Genomic DNA, 20,793 nt, shown 5'->3' on the forward strand with positions numbered 1-20,793 from the left:
TGTATCTGGAAACAAAGGACAAGCTCATAGAACAGCTTCTTCCTGGTTGAGTCGAGGAGAGAGCAGAGGCAAGGTCTTCACTAAGTCAGCCATTCTTTTATAATATAGATTTTTTTWAATCCTCCCTGCTTTGGTCTCCCATTCAAACAAGCTCTGCCAAGCAGTCCTTGAAGGCGACATCCACCCCAAACCTGACGAGGACTCTGAGAACCACTCTAACTAGCGTTTCACATTTAGAAAGGCCTGAAAAGTACGCTTTAACAATGAAAAAAGATAAATGCACCATACACCAAGACTGCAGTAAACCAAAGTCTGTCTTCACAGACTTGGTCGCACTCTTAAATTCACACGTTCACTCCCTTGACATTCTGAAACTCGCTGTCATTCCATCACCCTCCCATGTTCTCTCCTTTTCTCTCCGTTTGAGATTAGTCAAGCATTTTTCTGCGCGAGGGACGGAACGATTGCTTTGCGGGGGTAGGATGTATCGGGTGGTAACTTTTTCGAGCGCTCACGTAGGGGGGCAACGTATTACTCAGAAACTATCTCATCTAGCAAACGATCGAGGAGGTACGGTTTGTTGATTAAAATATGTGAGCGTTTCCAAATCCGAAATGCATACAGGTTAGGTTATATATCACGTAAAATATTGGGACAGCGACATGTTTTGGTCCTGTTCTCCAACACTTTAGCTTTGAGATGATCAATGACTATGAGATTAAAGTGCAGGCTGGAATCTTTCATTTGAGGTGAACCGTTTATAAATTACAACACTTTTTGCACATAGTCCCTTCATTTTAGGGGACCAAAAGCAATGACAAATTCATTTATGTGTATTAAAATAGTAAAAAGTTAAGTATTTGGTCCCATATTCATAGCACGCAATGACTACGTCGAGCTTGTGACTCTACAAATTTGTTGGATGCTTTTGCTGTTTCGGTTGTGATTTAGATTATTTTGTGCCCAATAGAAATGAATGGTAAATAATGTATTGTGTCATTTTGGAGTCACCTTTATTGTAAATAAGAATAGAATATGTATCTAAACACTTCTACATTAATGTGGATGCTACCATGATTACGGATAATCCTAAATGAATCGTGAATAATGATGAGTGGGAAAGTTGCAGATGCACACAAATATACACCCAAGAAATGTTAACCTCTCACCATTACAATAACAGGGGAAGTTAGTATTATTGGGGTGTATGATATTTGTMGTCACGTGATGTAGTCATTGCGTATTATGAATATGGGACCAAATACTTAACTTTTTACTACTTTAGTACACATATAAGTGAATTTGTCCCAATACTTTTGGTCCCCTAAAATGTGTACAAAAAGTGCTCTAAATTTCTAAACTGTTCAACTGATATGGATGACAATTCCCTCAAATTAAAGCTAACAGTCTGCGCTTTAACCTCATAGTCTTTGTATAAATTGAAAGTGCTGAAGTATGGAGCCAAAACAATAATAAATGTGTCACTGTCCCAATACTTTTGGATCTCACTGTATACCGGCTCAACCTGTCTCTCTGAGTATTACTGTTCCACTCCTCTCCTTCTCTGTCAGTCATAAATATATATATAAGGCGGAATGATCCAAAGGCATTCGATCTCTCATGTCTCTTCAACTCACTCTTCCTGACACGTTGTCTCTCCCACTCTTTGTTTCTCAAGTTAAAGTTCTAATGCACTCTCTCTCCATCTCTCTCTCCTCTCTTCTCTCCTCTCTCTCTCTCCTATCTCTCCTCTCTCTCTCCATCTCTCTCTCCTCTCTCTCTCTCCTCTCTCCACAGTTCTTCATCCTCCTTCTTCTGATCTTCTTCTTGGAGATTCTGTCCATCATGCTCTTCTTTGTTTACCAAGACCAGGTAAGGCGACGTCTCGCTCTTATTTATTTTATTGTGGTTGATTCAGGTACAGTTTTTAAGTATCACAGAATAATAATATAATATATATTGATTTAAACTAATCCAAAAATGCTTTTACCCCCTGTACAATAAGCAAGTCTGATTGAAAAGCAGAGGAGCAATGGCTTTTCGACATAAATAAATATTTTCACATCAGAGCATTCCCGACTTGGGAAGGGATTAATAATGCAATTYGCACACACATATCCTGCTCCTACATACGCATGCACACGCTGGCACGCACAGACACAACGATACAATTCACKGCATTCCAAATTCAATCCGTCTAAACAAGCGTTGTGTCCAATGACGGGACACCCTCCAATTTATCGACCACGCCACTCCATTATGCATGACTTGTGGCATCCTCGCTACCCCAGGGGCCAGGGCCAAGGCCGTTGGTGTCTATAGTCTCCGTCTGTACCTTTTAGTAAATAATGATCCTACCCTTTGATATTTCTCTCCACCCTCTTTATTTCCTTTGAGTGTATTACATTTTTCCCCACTCTCGTACTGTGTATAGCCTTTTATCTGTGGTTATGTAATAAAACCCATACAGGCTCTGTTAAATCTGAATCCTCCGCCCCACAGCCATTATAATCCTTTGGTTTGTCTCACTCGCTGTGTAATTCTAGAAGAGTTCCTGGATTGGTAGCGTCTTCCTGGGCTCTCGGCCAATATATCCCATCCGTTATGAATGTTAACTTACCTCAGTCCCCACCCTAGTCCCTATGTCTAACAGTCCCCTGTTTCCCTATCCTCCATTCCGTGTCTGAATGATTCAGTTTCATTTCTTAACTGTTCCTACACTAAGCAGTGCAACGAGAAACTGAGTAAAAGAGCGGAGCACTGTAAGAGCCAGGCGTACTGTAGATGTACTGTAGGACTTGTTAGGAAGGACGACAAAAGGGGAATGGCCCTCTAGTGGATATTTTAAATGGACTCTGCGATGTTCTTGAACAGCAAGTCATTCCACATGTACATAAGAGAGCTATATGTTAATGTTATTGTTGGGAAGGCTATGTTATWATTTTTTTAACAGTGTTTTCCATTCCGGGTACTGGAAGGGAGATGTGTGTGTGTGCTGGCTTTTATGGAAGCCCAGCACTAACACACATGATTAAGCACAGTCTTGGTGATCAGATGAGTTGGTACGTGACGTTAACGGTTATGTCAACTTGCGTTATAGCCAAATGTATCAGTTCCCGCTGCAAACAACAGCGTACCGTATGTTGTTGCCTTTTTCAGAAATATTCAACCTACCAGCAACATTGATTCAACATGATTGAGAAAGTAGGAAATAACGAGGGAACTTTGCCCAGAGAGCCGATTCCCTGATGCTTCATCAGTATTCTGTTGCCGGGTCTCATTCCCACAACTCTGCTGCTCCACTGATGGCCTGGAACACTCCCAGCTGTCTCGTCACCACATCAGCCCGTGCCACCTAATACCAGGCTACAGCTGCCAACCTTGCCATCTTTGACTGACTTCAATCCCTGTAACTCCAGGCAGTCATGCCAGTACCACCTAGTCCAGTGTTTCCCAATCCTGGTCCCGGGGACCACAAGGGGTGCATAATTTTAAAATGTTTGCCCTAGCATTACACACCTGATTCAAATAATCAACTTATCATCAAGCCTTTGAAAAACTCAAATGTGCTCCCCAAGACCAGGATTGAGAAACGCTGACCTAGTCTCATCACCAGCTAGTCACATAACCACTTAATCAAATAGGGTACCTAAAAAAAGTTACGGCAGCCAGGCAGGGGTTCCTTTCCAACTAGGAAACCTTGTCGGTCAAACCAATTAAGTTACTGTAGGAAAATGGTGATCCGTCCGGTGTCCATAAACACGTCTGTTTCTCAAACTAGACACTAGTTCAAGATGGCGGCAGGGCAGGTTTGCCGAGCGTGTTGTGTCACGCTGTTTGTTTGTTTCAAGTGTTCCAAGTTTGTATTACTTAGCAAAACCATTCATTGACATCTGCTGGTTTCTACATGAGGAGATAAAGCCGGTGTGTTGCCCTCCCTGAAAGCCGAGAGAGGATACATCTGTGCTGTGACTGACGGTCTAGACACGTTGAGCCGACTAGCCTTGGATACTCCTCAACGCTCAGGTTTTTATCTGTGTTTCGCCGTTCTACCGGAGGCTTCTGACTCCTCTCCTGTCCCGCTGTGCGGTGGAAACCGGAGCGCTGGGCTTCCTATCCCAGGATACCGCTGCCGGGTGGACTAGCCACCAGTGATTGGTCTACTGGGCCCGCTCTGCCTCACTGTGCGGTAGCCTACTGCAAGGCGACTGGGTGCATTGACCAGACCCACACACTGGGCAAAATCCCTGTCAGTACATTCCTGCAGCGGCTGTTGAACACGCTGAACGCTCTAACTAAGGCAACAGTGCTTGGGCACACACTTTCTTTCTAATTCTACTAGACCTGTAGGCTACAGCTGAATATTTTGGGGGAATTTTAAGGTTTCAAAAGATTGACTCAGTATATTTAAATGTTGTTTTCTTTTTGTTTTAGTGAACTGCTGGATTCAGTGGTTAAAATTGCTATTTTTGTACAAATGGTTTTAATTGCTGCCTACATGGGTTATKACTAAATGGGTTATGGCATTGTCTAAATTATCAAAAACAAATCTCATCTCCCTGACCCAGAGATACCGCTAAACCCTACTTTGACTGATGGTATAGCAGCTTTTATCTTTCAGAGGGATCMGATTGTGTTACCATTTGACTCCTACTGTGACATGCACATAAAACTTTCTCATCCACAGGGTTTGGTTTGGCTAGAAACTGTTTGMTGTATCAGATGACTGTAGTTTGGATTATTTTAAATCATCTAAGTGCAGAGAGATTTTAGGAAAAAACAAATCGAGGTGTTTTATTATTCTTCTGCTTTTGGTGTCAGGAAACATTCACCCAAACCCAGGCCCATTGGCTATGGATCAGGAAACATTCACCCAAACCCAGGCCCAGTGGCTATGGATCAGGAAACATTCACCCAAACCCAGGCCCAGTGGCTATGGATCAGGAAACATTTACCCAAACCCAGGCCCATTGGCTACGGATCAGGAAACATTTACCCAAACCCAGGCACATTGGCTATGGATGAACTTCCCACTCCAAATGATTTTAAAACTAGATCAGGGTTGGGACTGATGCATATTAATGTGAGGAGTTTGATGCCAGAATTGGACATGATAAAAGTCTGGGTTCACACTGCTGACCCAGATGTTTTAGTACTATCCGAGACCTGGTTTAAGAAATCTGTTCTAAATCAGTCTATAGGCTTGGATGGTTCTGATGTTTATCAATGTGACCGACAAAGTAAGGGGGAGGTATAGCCATCTATATTAAAGACAGATATGTGGTTACTGAACTAAGGTCTTTAACTAAACCAAAACAGTTTGAGTTTTTAGCATTGAAGCTACAGTTATCAAAAGCTGTGAACTTAGATTTGATAGGACGTTATAGACCTCCATCTGCAAAAGTAGAATCCCTGGATTCTCTGGCTGAACTGATGCGTGGTTGGGGGGGAAATGAAAAGGTCCTTATGGACGATTTAAACTGGGATTGGTTATCTCCAAACTCTGAGGCCATAAGAGGACTGTGCAATACATGACATTTTACTTTCAAATTATAAATGCGGTTACAAGACTCAATCCCAAAGCATCTCTAAGTCAACACTTATTGATGTTATCTAACAAACAATCCGCATAAATACTCGGCCGTTGGATTTCGCTAATGATTTTAAGTGATCATTGTGCAGTTGCTTGCATTAGAGACACTAAAATCCCCAAAGTGCCCTCTCGGTAATAGTCAAACAAAATGTAGGCAGTTCTGTGAGCAGGCATTCCTGCATGAACTTTATGCATACAACTGGACAGGATGTACTTATTCCAGATATCGAAGAGGCATTCTCCTATTTTCATTCTATGTTTTCTACTATCTGTGATAAACATGCCTCTCTCAAAAAGTACCAGGTAAGAGGTAGAGACAATCCCTGGTTTACAGGAGAATTATCTGATTTGATCCATAAACTAAATACACAATGGGCCAAGCCAGAAAGGGTAATTCCCAGATTGAATGGCAGTTATTCAAGCACTGAGAAATAAGTGCGCCTTGTTAATACGGAAATGCAAATCGAGCTTCTATTACGAAATCTACAGATGAAAACCTCAATAACCCGACAACATTCATGGATTTAATGGTTTTCCATCATTTTAACACAAACTCTTCTGGTCTTCTGCTGAAATTGACCTCACATTCAATGGACGTGACTAACAATAATAAACTGCTTGACATGTTTAATTGGCATTTTGCTAAAGCTGGGCATGTATTTGATATTGAACTCTTTACTAACATCTCAAATGAGGCYGTGAATGAAACTGCCACATGCCGGCCTACGGTTCATTTATTTCATTTTACCGAGATTGAGCTTTCAGAAGTTGTAAAGGAACTCCAATCGAATGATATTAAGAAAGCATCTGGCCCGGATGAATTAAACCCATATTTTCAAAARATTGGTGCAGAGATCATTGCTGCCCCTCTCACTCACATATTAMATCTTTCATTGGTGAGTAATACCATTCCAAAAGTCTGAAAAGCAGCCCATGTCACGCYTTTACATAAAGGTAGAGATCCGTCCCTGTTGGATAACTATCGTCCCGTATCTAAACTGTCTGCACTGGCAAAAGTTTTGGAAAACTTGGTGAAGTCACAGTTCAAAGACTCTCTTTATAATAACTCAGTTTTATCTCAATTCCAGCCGGGATTTAGAGCCAAGCATAGTACAATTACTGCTGTAAGTAAGRTTGCAGGTGATATTCTAGATGCTCAGGACAAGGAAAATCACTGTTTCACTTTTTATTAACCATGCCGTGCTGTCGTATAGACCAAAAAAGGTTGGTTTGAGTATTGACGCGTTGGATTGGTTCCAGAACTTTCTGGCAGAACACAGTGTGTAGCTCAGGAGGGTATGAAAYGTGAGTGTCGRAGACTTACAAAAGGAGTTCCCCAGGGCTCAATTTTAGGTCTGATCCTTTTTTTACACGGTATATAAATGATATAGGGAAGACTGACTCTGCAAATCTCCATCTTTATGCYGATGACACAATTATTTATTCTAGCGCATCTAATATTGATAAGGCTTTTCAGGACTTACAGTTGGCCTTTGATGTTATTAAAAGGCAGCTTTTCCAATTGAAACTTGTGCTTAATGAGAGAAATACAAAGATTATGGTTTTTTCTCTTCCCTGAATGTTAACAGATGGAGTCACTTGCAGATTTTAAGTGTAGCAGGCCAGCAAATTGATAGGGTCACCTCCCGTAAGTATCTTGGGATTTGGTTAGATGAAAAGTTGAATTTTAAACAGCACATTGATACTTTGACCAAGAAACTGAAGTTGAAATGTAGTTTCTATTACGGGAACAAATCTTGCTTTTCAATGTTAGTCAGAAAATATCTTGTTCAAAGCACTTTTTTTTTTGAATCAGTGCTGGATTATGGTGATTATTGTCTATATGCAGGCCTCAGCAAGTACCTTAAACTCTGGACACAGAGTATCATGGTGCTTTAAGATCTATTACAAAATGCTACATCACTCACTCATCACTGTGATCTGTATGCTATGGTGCAATGGACCTCTCTCTCCACCAGGAGGCTAAAGCACTGGTACACTTTTGTGTACAGGGAATTGATGGTACAACTCCCATTGTATCTCTGTTCCTTACTGACCAGATCAGTCACTCAATACAGTCTTCGTTCACAGTCGCTGCTGACCTTGTCTGTTCCTAAGGCTAGAACTGAGATGGGAAAAAAATGTTTTTCCCATAATGCCCCTTCATCCTGGAACATGCTTCAGAAGATTGTAAAGTTAGGGGAGTTAAGTGTCTTTGCTTGTTTTTAAGACCCTGATCACAACACTGTGTGATAACTGCAGTTGTTTCTAATCTTCAATTGTATCTTTAACTTGTGACACTTTGTCTGTTGTGTGTATTCTGTATTTTTCTGTAATGTTCTATGGACACGCTGATATTTCCCTGTTTTGCCTTCTTGCCAGGTCACCGTCGCAAAATAGGTTTTTAACCTCAATGGGTTGTACCTGGTTAAATAAAGGTTAAATACATTTTTTTTAAATAGGCCAGACTCACGTCAATGGAAGTTGTCAGTCATTTGCAGTTAGTTTACACATTATAAAATAAATAAATTATACATTCAATTGCTCAATTCACTGAGACACCTATCAATATTATTCTCATATTTTTTACAATATGATTAATGAAGGAATATTTGTAAAAGCTTAAACAATGACATCAGAATGTGCCTTAAATGAAAGACAGTGATGTTTTCTTCAATGTCACTGTTTCTTTTAGAACTGATGTCGGCACAACTCAGGTTGTTGTATTTAATCTTAGTATGAATCATGTTTCTTAGATAAACAAGGTGCACATTTTACCTCAGCAACATGGGACTTCTGAGGTTCAATGTAGCAATTTGAAATTGAGTCATGTAACCACTGCCWGAATGAATTTCAAGCATGGAAAAGTTTCATTTCACGCTGAGAGAAATGTTTCATTGGTAAAACGCACCACTAATCATATTGATTCACCCATTAAATTAATGGAAACATGAAATGACTAATTAATTGGACTACCCACAAAACATGTCAAATGTTAGGCTCTTTATGTGAAAAGGAGGAACCCATTGGTGAAATCCTGTAGTGGTGTTGACAGTAAAATAAAAAAAACTGGGTTCAAATGGTATTTGTTTTGTTTCAAAAGCTTTAGCTGGACTTCTGGCACTCCAGGCAGGATTAACTGTCAGGCAGGCTCAACCAAACACTAACCTATTTGAACCCACGTCTGGTAAAAGTAACTGTTGACTCAAACTTCATAGGCATAATTGTTTTTTATTTTACTAGGCAAGTCAGTTAAGAACAAATTCTTATTCACAATGACAGCCTACACCGGCCRAACCTGGACGACGCTGGGCCAATTGTGCACCCCCCTACAGGACTCCCAATCACGGCCGGTTGTGATACAGCCTGGATTCGAACCAGGRTGTCTGTAGTGACGCCTCTAACACTGAGATGCAGTGCCCTAGACCGCTGCGCCACTCGGGAGCCCCACAAGCCAGAATGAGGGTTGTGTACAAACCGTCAGCTAGGAAAAAACAGGGATTTTAGGTAACAGTCTAATTCAATATTGCAATCAGGTTGAGATGAAACCATAATACAAGAACTAGAACGGAGCAAAGCAGCWTTGAGGAAAATAGGCTGTGGGTAACGAAACGTGAACAGCTTCTGTCAATGTTTTCCTATGAATACATATGAATGCATTTGAATGAACATACGAAATGAAGGGGAATGACTCGAGAGAATAGAACCTCAAAAAGGCAGCGTTTTGACACTATTCACCCCTTGCAGGGAGCTATACTATCACAGACGAGCATAGATAAGCAGTTTGCCATTTTGGGACGATGCACACAGCCTTCCCCTTCTCTTCATATTTCCTGATACCTTGTCCAATAAACATGTCACACAGTACAGTGTCTGAAGTACAGTGCATTCGGAAAGTATTCAGACCCCTTGACYTTTTCCACATTTTGTTACATTACAGCCTTATTCTAAAATGTATTAAATTGTTTTTTCCGCCCATCAATCTACCCACAATACCCCATAATGACAAAGAGATGACAAAGAGAAAACAGGTTTAGAAATGTTAGCTAATTTATTAAAATAAAAAACAGAAATACCTTATTTACATAAGTATTCAGACCCTTTGCTATGAGACTCGAAATTGAGCTCAGGTGCATCCTGTTTCCATTGATCATCCTTGAGATGTTTCTACAACTTGATTGGAGTCCACCTGGGGTAAATTCAATTGATTGGACATGATTTGGAAAGGCACATGCCTGTCTATATAAGGTCCCACAGTTGACAGTGCATGTCAGAGCAAAAACCAAGCCATGGTCAAAGAATTGTCTGTTGAGCTCCAAGACAAATGTTCAAGGCACAGATCTAGGAAGTGTACCAAAAAATGTCTGCAGCATTGAAGTCCCCAAGAACACAGTGCCTCCATCATTCTTAAATGGAAGAAGTTTGAACCACCAAGACTCTTCCTAGACGGGCCGCCTGACAAACTCAGCATTTTGGGAGAGAAGGCGTTGGTCAGAGGTGACCAAGAACCCGATGGTCACTCTGACAGAGCTCCAGAGTTCCTCTTTGTGGATGGGAGAACCTTCCAGAAGGACAGCTATCTCTGCAGCACTCCACTAATCAGGTGTTTATGGTAGAGTGCCAGACGAAGCCACTCCTCAGTAAACGGCACACAACAGCCTGCTTGGAGTTTGCCAAAAGGCACCTAAAGGACTCTCAGACCATGAGAAACACCAATTCTCATTCTGATCTGATGAAACCAAGATTGAACTCTTGGGCCTGAATGCCAAGCGTCACGTCTGGAGGAAACCAGGCACTATCCATACGGTGAAGCATGGTGCGGCAGGTAGCCTAGTGTTAGAGCGTTGGACTAGTAACCGAAAGGTTGCAAGATCAAATCCCTGAGCTGACAAGGTAAAAAATCTGTCATTCTGCCCCTGAACAAGGCAGTTAACACACTGTTCCTAGGCAGTCATTGAAAATAAGAATTTGTTCTTAACTGACTTGCCTGGTAAAATAAATAAATGGTGGTTGCAGCATCATGCTGTGGGGATGTTTTTCAGCTGCAGGGACTGGGAGACTAGTCAGGATCGAGGGAAATATGAACGGAGCAAAGTACTGAGATATCCTTGATGAAAACCTGCTCCAGAGAGCTCAGGGCCTCAGACAATGGACAATGGCCCTAAGCACACAGCCAAGACAACGCAGGAGTGGCTTTGGGACAAGTCTCTGAATGTCCTTGAGTGGCCCAGCCAGATCCTGGACTTGAACCCGATCGAACATCTCTGGAGAGACCTGAAAATAGCTGTACAGCGACGCTCCCCATCCAACCTGACAGAGCTTGAGAGATCTGCAGAGAAGAATGGTAGAAACTCCCCAAATACAGGTGTGCCAAGCTTTGTAGCGTCATAACCAAGAAGACTCAAGGCTGTGATCGCTGCCAAAGGTGCTTCAACAAAGTACCGAGTAAAGTTCTGAATACTTATGTAAATGTTTATTTTTTCTTTCTAACAACCTGTTTTTTCTTTATGGGTATTCTGTGTAGATCGAGAAGGGGAAACAATTGAATCAATTTTAGAAAAAGGCTTGTAACGTAACAAAATATGGAAAAAGTCAAGGGGTGTGAATACTTTCCGAATGTAATGTCTGAAATAAAACTTTGTTCTCTCCTCTCCCTTTACTGCACTGACTGGAAAAGCTTTGAAAGGGGGGGGGGGGGATATGGTGGAAGTCATCATTTGCGTGGCCTTCACCAGGTACATTCTTTCAGATCAGTGCAGATGAAGGAGCAGAAGCGAGGACTGAGAAGAGGACAGATTTTTAGACAATGAGAAAGAGCAAGGGTTGGATTCAGACCTGGGACACCAGGTGAGTGGACTCTAGTTTAGCCTTAATCCATAATTAACTAYCAGGAAGAAAATAAACATGACAAAACAGCAAAACTTGAGGCCTGGAGAAATATTTTAATAGTTCTACTGCTGTATAGTGAGCTGCTTTGGGAAGAGAGAGKTGTTTCTACATCGCCCATTTGATTACAACATGATTCAGGCTAATCCATAACAGTGTGTATAAAACAACAGTAGCTTCTGTAAGCASCACCAAGTTGATTAGAATCACTCAAACCGATGACTTTCAGACTGTGAGGCCACTGCGGTTGCCAGATGCTGGAAAATTATTCWAAATCCTTCCTTGAATCTCTAATCTTATATGGCAGGTTTAGCTGTCTTGTGGTGACCCGGCATATTACGAGTCAGTGTGTTCCAAGGCAATACACAGGGGATATGCTATTGTCTCTCCCCCTACTGTATTTAAAGCCCCTTTTCCTTTCACTTCTCTCTCACTTTCTATGTTTGTTCCTGACTTGAGAGAAAATGTATGTTTGTCTGTAGGGCTGGTTTCACTGGAAAGATACTTTTCCCACAAGTTCTCTCCTTCTGTTGACCCGATGCCATGAATATCTCCACTGAGCGTTTTTTTTWAATTATTGAAATGGAATTTACCCCGCTTACGACAATGCGTTTTCTACCCACATAATACCAACCTTGTTTATGTTTACCTTCAGGTCGCAGCTGCAAAAGCAGTGAATTATGGTCTTCCGTATTGTTTTTGGGGATTTTTTGTGTACCTTGTCTTTGTGTACCTGCCTCTGCTATTCATTTATTTCCTGCTCTCTCTCCCATTCTCTCCCCTTTCTCTCTATCCCATTCTCTCCTTCTCCCATTATTTTGCACTCTCTGCCCTTCACCTACACTCTCTCGCTCCTCTCTCTCCTTCTAAGTAACTGATGCCTCCCTCCTTACCTTGCCTGGTGTAGGCAAGGAGGCGACGGCAGTCCCAAGGTCAACATCGATACTGAGCTAACAGTGAAACAGCAGTTCACACTCCCTACTAATGAGAGCCTATTAGGCTCGGCTTGAAAAATCTAACTTTGAGTAGAAGTTTTAAAAAATATATCAGATTCGATTAGTCTTTCGCCAGAAATATTTGATCATGCATTTTTGAAGCTACAGCAGTGTCAGCAGAGGCATGATTGGAAGTCTGAGACAGTATCTGCTCAGGGCCATATTCTGACTTGCGATAGCACTAAACTCAAATTTGTCTCCCATTAACGTCAATGAATGACACAAAAGTCAGAGTAAGGTTGCTCCTGTTATTTTCAGAAAGGGAATACAAGACGAGAACAAAGCTAAAATCATGAAATTGTATTTTAGTAACTCTTCCCCTGAAGGCCTTACTCATGCTCTTTTATCCTTTGTGTTACCTTTGTGTTCTACATTGTACCAGTATATTATATTGCTCAGAMAAATATCAGGTGTAGAGTCTATTATTCATGCTACATTGCGGCTGTGTTGAAACGGATGTAAACAGATGTGATTTAGTCGAGTGGGAGAACCCTTTTGACAGTGGGTTGAACAGACCACTGAGGGTATCAGCCTGTAGCCCTCTACACAAACATGCCAAACGACTACATTATTCTACTGGCAGTTTTTGAGAGAGCAATGGCGATCAATCAGATTGATATCTTGTTTGTTGACTGTCTGAATGTGTAAGTAAGGTTAAGTCATGTGTTTCGGAGACAGAGAAAGACAGAGAATGTTTGTGTGTGTGTTCTGCATGAGTAAGGAGGTTTATGTCGTCACCTTGATGTCTTTGTGTGTCTGTCTTGTATCCAGATTGATCACTATGCCCAGAGGGATTTGAAGAGGGGACTCCAGCTCTTTGGCACCGAGGGCAACGTGGGCTTGACCAACGCTTGGATGATCGTACAAACGGATGTAAGTCCTTAAGCAGAGAGTGTTTGTGTGTGTGTGTGTGTGTGTGTACACAAGATGGCGCCGATAGAGATGGCAGATTCACTTCTAGTCCTGAGGAAACTGTGCAGTATTTCGTTTTTTATGTATTATTTCTTACATTGTTAGCCCTATTAAAACCTTCCTTAACCAGAAACCGTGGATTGGATGGTAGCATTCGCGCAAAACTGAAAGCACGTACCACCGCATTTAATCATGGCAACGCGACTGGAAACATGGCCGAATACAAACAATGTAGTTATTCCCTCCGTAAGGCAATCAAATAAGCAAAGCGTCAGTATAGAGACAAAGTGGAGTCGCAATTCAATGGCTCAAACATGAGACGTATGTGACAGGGTCTACAGTCAATCCCAGATTACAAAAAGAAAACCAGCCCCGTCGCGGACATCGACGTCTTGCTTCCAGACAAATTAAACAACTTCTTTGGGCGCTTTGAGTACAATACAGTGCCACCAACGCGGCCCGCTACCAAAGACCTTGGGCTCTCCTTCTCCGTGGCCGACGTGGAAAAAACATTTAGACGTATTAACCCTTGCCGGGCTGCCGGCCCAGAGGGCATCCCTAGCCGCGTCCTCAATGCATGCGCAGACCAGCTGGCTGGTGTGTTTACGGACATATTCAATCAATCGCTATCCCAGTCTGCTGTCCCTACATGCRTCAAGATGGCCACCATTGTTCCTGTTCCCAAGAAAGCTACGGTAACTGAACTAAATGACTATCGCCCCGTAGCACTCACTTCTGTCATCATGAAGTGCTTTGAGAGACTAGTCAAGGATCATATCACCTCCACCCTACCTGTCACCCTAGACCCACTCCAATTTGCTTACCGCCCCAATAGGTCCACAGACGATGAAATCGCCATCACACTGCACACTGCCCTATCCCATCTGGAAAAGAGGATTACCTATGCACGAATGCTGTTCATTGACTACAGTTTAGCATTCAACACCATAGTACACGCCAAACTCATCATTAAGCTTGAGACCCTGGGTCTCGACCCCGCCCTGTGCAATTGGGTCCTGGACGTCCTGACGGGCCGCCCTCAGGTGGTGAAGGTAGGAAACAACATCTCCACTCCGCTGATCCTCAACACTGGGGCCCCACAAGGGTGAGTTCTCAGCCCTCACCTGTACTCCCTGTTCACCCACGACTACGTGGCCATGCACGCCTCCAACTCAATCATCAAGTTGCAGACGATACAACAGCAGTGGGCTTGATTACCATCAACGCCTGGTATGGCAAAAGCACCACCCACAACCGCAGGGTTCTCCARAGGGTGGTGCGATCTGCACAACGCATCACCGGGGGCAAACTACCTGCCCTCCAGGACACCTACAGCACCCGACATCACTGGAAGGCAGAAAAGATAATCAMGKACAACAACCACCCGAGCCACTGTCTGTTCACCCMACTTCCATCCAGAAGGCGAGGTCAGTACAGGTGCATCAAAGCTGGAACAGAGAGATTGAAAAACAGCTTCTATCTCAAGGCTATCAGATTGTGAAACAGCCACCACAAGCACAGTGGTGGCTGCCTACCTACAGACTTGAAATCATTGGTCACTTTAATAAATGGAACACAAGTCACGCRTTCTGTCTCCTAGAGATGGACATACTTTGGTCCGAAAAGTGCAAATCAATCCCAGAACAACAGCAAAGGACCTTGTGAGGATGCTGGAGGAAACAGGTACAAAATKATATATATCCACAGTAAAACAAGTCCTATAAGCTGAAAGGCCACTCAGCAAGGAAGAAACCACTGCTCCCAAACCGCCATAAAAAAGCCAGACTACAGTTTGCAACTGCACATGGGGACAAAGATCGTACTTTTTGGAGAAATGTCTGATGAAACAAAATATAACTGTTTGGCCATAATGACCATCGTTATGTTTGGAGGAAAAAGGGGGAGGCTTGCAAGCCGAAGAACATCATCCCAATCGTGAAGCATGGGGGTGGCAGCATCATGTTGTGGGGGTGCTTTGCTGCAGGAGGGGCCGGTGCACTTCACAAAATAGATGGCATCATGAGTTAGGAAAATTATGTGGATATATTAAAGCAACATCTCAAGACATCAGACAGCTTGGTCGCAAATGGGTCTTCCAAATGGACAATGACCCCAAGCATACTTCCAAAGTTGTGGCAAAATGGCTTAAGGACAACAAAGTCAAGGTATTGGCATGGCCATCACAAAGCCCAGACCTCAATCCTATAGAAAATGTGTGGGCGGAACTGAAAAACCGTGTGCGAGCAAGGAGGCCTACAAACCTGACTCAGTTACACCAGCTCTGTCGGGAGGAATGGCCAAAATTCACYCAAATTATTGTGGGAAGCTKGTGGAAGGCTACCCAAAACGTTTGACCCAAGTTAAACAATTTAAAGGCAATGCTTCCAAATACTAACTGAGTGTATGTAACTTCTGACCAACTGGGAATGTGGTGAAAGAAATAAAAGCTGAAATAAATCATTCTCTCTACTATTATTCTGACATTTCACATTCTTAAAATAAAGTGGTGATCCTAACTGACCTAGACAGGGAATTTTTACTAGGATTAAATGTCAGGAATTGTGAAAAACTGAGTTGAAATGTATTTTTCTAAGGTGTATGTAAATTCCCGACTTCAACTGTATATACTGTATACTGTATCCTTCACTATCTATTCTTTACTTATTCTTTACTATCTATTGCATCTTAACCGCTCTGTCACTGCTCATCCATATATTTTGTACTTATATATTCTCATCCCATTCCTTTACTAGATTGTGTGTATTAAGTTTTGTGGAATTTGATAGATATTAGGTTTTGTTGTGGAATTGTTCAATATTACCTGTTAGATACTGCTCTTCTATCGGATCTAGAAGCATAAGCATTTCGTTAYACTCGCAATAACATCTGCTAACCATGTGTACGTGACCAATAACATATTTTATTTGAAGCAAGGCACTTAACCCTAATTGCTCCTGTAAGTCATCCAGAGTGTCTGCTAACTGACTAAAATATAAATCAGCTTGCCCTGCTTAGACTGCCCCCTGGTGGTCAACAGTAGAACAGTACAGTCGTCTTAAATTAGTCTGGTCCTAGATCGGTTTATGACACAGGCCATAGGAGTTAGCAAGACAGCACAATCAGATCTGGGGCCAGGCTAGTGTTAAAACAGTTCAAGCTTGGAGAAATACAGTACTGCAGGCTAATTACATTATCATATGTACCACTTCGTAGGGACAAGGGATTATGCAATCAAACCTGATTCCAACCAATACGAATGGCCTTCGATTCTTTAAATAGGCTGTCAATCAGTAAGATAAATGCAAATTGGACCGCACGGCTCCCCGAAGAACAACACTGTTTGTCTCCACACTCACTTTGATGTGCTTGGCTTTGTATTATTCATGACCAAAATCCACTGCTCAAATCACAGGCAAAGGAAAGTAGGAAACACAAAGTGAGGAAAGATRGTAGAGGAAAGMTTGAATAAAAGGAGCTGATAAAAATGCTGCAGGCACTGCTGGTGAAAGCTGCCGATAGACGTCAAAAGATACCAGACTTTGGGCTGTTTATCACAGAAGGGGGCCACTTTTACATTATAGAGTCCCGTTTGATTGTTTGTAGTGGGCATTAGTTGTGTGACTGACAGCACGTGTGTGAGAGAGAGAGAGAGAGAGAGAGAGAGACCATGGGTTCCACGTGAAATTCTAGATTGAGTCAAATGTCAAAACAGCAGCAAGAAAAGTTCTCATTCCATAAAACCAAGCTTACCCTCTCCACACCCCACTGAATACATTACCACACTGCAAAATGTTAATCCATTTTCAATTCAGTAATGGCCACTTTGGAGTGATGAGGGAGAACTATCTAAATAAAAGACGTGACAGATATGTTTAACATGTCAGTGTCACGCCCTGGCCTTAGAGAGACGTTTTATTTCTCTATTTGGTTAGGTCAGGGTGTGATGTGGGGTGGGCATTCTATGTTTTTTATTTCTATGTTTTGGCCGGGTGTGGTTCTCAATCAGGGACAGCTGTCTATCGTTGTCTCTGATTGGGAATCATACTTAGGCAGCCTGTTTTGCCACCTTAGGTTGTGGGATGTTGTTTTTTGTTAGCTCTGTGAAGCCTACGGAACGTGACATTCGTTATTATTTTGTTTGGTGGTCTGAGTCAATAAAGAATCATGAACACGTACCATGCTGCACCTTGGTCCACTTCTTCCGACGAGCGTTACAGTCAGTGCCTGAGAMCGATCTCTGTTTATGAATCATGCAGAATGGTTTTAGTGTGTAGCATGTTYGGTTTTCCTCTCTGTTCTGTCATTGACATGCAGTGTCCTTGTCTGGTGTAGTTCCGCTGCTGTGGCGTGACCAACCATACGGACTGGTTTGAAGTGTACAACGCCAGCCGTGTGCCTGACTCCTGCTGTCTGGAGTACAGTGACAACTGTGGCCTCGAGAACCCAGGGACCTGGTGGACTGCGGTAAGATGCACAGAATCAAACGTTCACAAACACATGCACACACACACTCTCTCTGACATGAATACGCACGCGCATGCACACTAGTTGTTCCCTAATGTTATTTTGTTGTTTTTGGTGCCCAAATGTAAAAATGTTTTTTTCCAAAGCCTCCCTTGTGACCAACCAGGTAAACAAAACATTATACTGTGAAAAATGTCCGACAATACACAGTCCACTGAGCTTTTGCTAAAACCCTACCCACGCTTTGGGAAACACTGCTCTGCTGTGCTGAGAACTACCTGTTCTCATATTCCTTATACCTGCGGTACAAGGTGTGTGTGTGGGGGGGTGGGGGTCTTTACTGCACAAGTTAACACATTCATAAATGGCAAAACAGACAGTCAAAAAATGTATCATAAAGAATAAGGTTTAGATCTAGGAGAAAGYTCAGGAATAATTGTGTATTTTTTGGGGTCACAAAACTACTTCCATACTTCCATTCATTTTTTTAACTGGTACCGGGTTACCTTTAGACTAGTCCCGTGACACTTGTGGGAGTCTTAGGGGAAAAAAACGGAGAACACCATAGTGGGGTCATAGACCGATTTTCGGGATGCCTCCTCGTCTGACAAACAGAGCAGTTTCTCCGCCACTTTCCACAGATATATCTCTAGTTTAGACAGATTTTGATGGGGATTTGTTTATGTTAATCAACTCTATGGGGTTTTTAAATCTAGGCTTTGAGGTCTGCAGTGCTGATTTTCTTTCGCCCCTGGTAGTTAGTTAATATATAATTACTTGATTAATACCCGTGTTTGGCGAGAGAATCCACTCAACTGGTGTCCCAGGTCTAAATCCCTGATTCTAGGGAAGACTGAAAAGCAGCAGTGCTATAGACTAACAGGCTGACTACACCGCTCACGTCGTGTGCGCGTTGCAAAATAAATGTAGAAATCTATGTTATTCAAGTTTTTTAGCGCGCCAACGAGCGTCTGCGTTGCCAAGGGCTAAAATAGAAATCAGTTCTATTTCTGACGCAGATTGCGCGTCAAGTCCTGCCTCTCCCATCTCCTCATTGGTTTGTAGAAGCAGGTACCCACGTGCCATCTCCTCATTGGTTATACCCACGTGGGTGACTGAAAGAYGAACGAGGTCAGTGGCGGTAATGCACCTAATTTATGAAAGTTGCCAAWCRCAATATAAAGTCAAGAGARGAAAAAKCCTGGAAGGAAGAGAGATGACTAGAAACGATTCGGTTGACCGTTTTATGTGTGGATCAATTGGTGGAGTACAGGACCTTGTGCATTTCAGGTAAAATAAMTYWMTGTTTATATCCCAGGACAAATTAGCTAGCAAGTGCAAGCTAACTAGCTAAATTGCCATAAATGTTTMATGCTTTTCGACCTGTCCCCAAATKAATATAATTGGTTCAGAGTTTGTTTTGATATTTTAACCTGCGTGTCGTGATCGCGTTKGKKKKGGGGGGACAARATCMATTTATGCACGATGGCGCACGCGCGCAGCCGGTTTGGGTTCCGTGTTAGGCATAATTTCTTTCTGCCGTGTACCATGCCAGGCTCATGCACTCTGTGCCAGTCCCATCACTGTCTGCCATTGTCTATGCCACTCTCTTTAATTATTACAACAACCACTTTGAGGATATACAAACTATTCACATTATTTTTTTACAAAAAGACTTGTAGTTGTCTAGTGGTACATCATCCTTTTCACTGTGTTACACGTAATGAATGTTGAAAAGGGAGAKTTGGAGAAACTTTGGTTGACATCGCCTAAGTGTATATCCTCTTCGTGTTGGCCATGAAAAATTCAGCCCACTCACTTGTCTAAATGTTGTCCCAGCACAGAGCGACGGTATCTGCAAGTCACTCCCATCCTTCCGCCCATTTCTCTAGACAGGGATGTTAGCTATCCCAGCGAACATTGGTTCAAAAGAGCAGAGGTGGGCGAAATGTGGAAGGCATCCACAATGGACCCACTTAGCTAACACGACAAGGAGCTGATTTGCAGAGTAAAAGGCAWGTATGGGATGTGGGCGGTGTAGAAAAGGGTCTGTGGGCCAATRCTCKTGTAAGTCTACCAAGACTAGCACCAGATGGCGTGAATGAGGAAACGCATTAAAATGTTCCATTTTGTTTTCTCTAACCTTTCAAATAAAATCACTTTTTCTATGGCTGTTCTATTGAGTGRAATGAAATGGAATTGATCCCAACCCTGCTGTAGGCTACACTTTGGGCTCCTTATGCTATAAATGAGGGGGGTTTGTATAATGTGCTTTAAAATATTTGTTTCCATTCTCGTGTGTCTCCACAGCCATGCTACGAACGGGTGAAGGATTGGCTACAAGAGAATCTGGTGGCCCTGTGGATCTTTGCTCTGTGTACGGCACTCACACAGGTACAGACACTGGTGGYACCGTTGTAYGGTTTACAAGCATTTCGCTACACCCCCAGTAACATCTGCTAAACATGTGTGTGTGACCAATACATTTTATTTGGTTGATTTTGAAGTGCACATTAAAAGTCCTTTGAATGCTTACGTTTCAGTGGGTAGCATTTTATACAGAGAGATGTCTATTGACCAGGAACCACAGCATCTTCGCTTGGCTTGGCACCAGAAGATCGGCATTTTGTTTTTCCAACTTTGACCATTGGTTGTCATTGCTATACAGACCCCATTCCAAATATCTGCGCATCTGAACGTTTTACGGTAGCTTGCATTGGGGTCAGACTGAATGGCATGACGACAAAAGTCAGAGGAGTTGGTTAAAGCACATATTGTACAGATCTGGAACAGGCTAATATCACTAACAATTGATAAGAAATTAGATGATTTGAAAGTAAGCCACTATTGTTAACTATTACAGTGAATTCAAATTCATGAGGTTGTACCTTTTTATTCTCAATGGAGACTGGCCGTGTCTGAATACCCAGACTAGCTTACTAT

The 20,793-nt window shown here is 42.4% G+C and overlaps 1 protein-coding gene across 3 annotated transcripts in view; it reads left to right on the forward strand.

Moving 5' to 3' along the window:
* The window catches only part of LOC111969194 (tetraspanin-4), a 143,831-nt gene that overhangs the window by 119,465 nt on the left and 3,573 nt on the right, over positions 1-20,793 (forward strand). For all 3 annotated transcript variants that reach the window (XM_023995143.2, XM_023995142.2, XM_070445315.1), the window contains 4 exons: positions 1,798-1,872; positions 13,246-13,347; positions 17,719-17,850; positions 20,161-20,244. In XM_023995143.2, the coding sequence (XP_023850911.1) occupies positions 1,798-1,872; positions 13,246-13,347; positions 17,719-17,850; positions 20,161-20,244 (393 nt within the window). The remainder of the gene's footprint in view (positions 1-1,797; positions 1,873-13,245; positions 13,348-17,718; positions 17,851-20,160; positions 20,245-20,793) is intronic.

The sequence above is a fragment of the Salvelinus sp. IW2-2015 genome, linkage group LG10, assembly GCF_002910315.2.
Source record: "Salvelinus sp. IW2-2015 linkage group LG10, ASM291031v2, whole genome shotgun sequence".
Lineage (NCBI taxonomy): Eukaryota > Metazoa > Chordata > Actinopteri > Salmoniformes > Salmonidae > Salvelinus > Salvelinus sp. IW2-2015.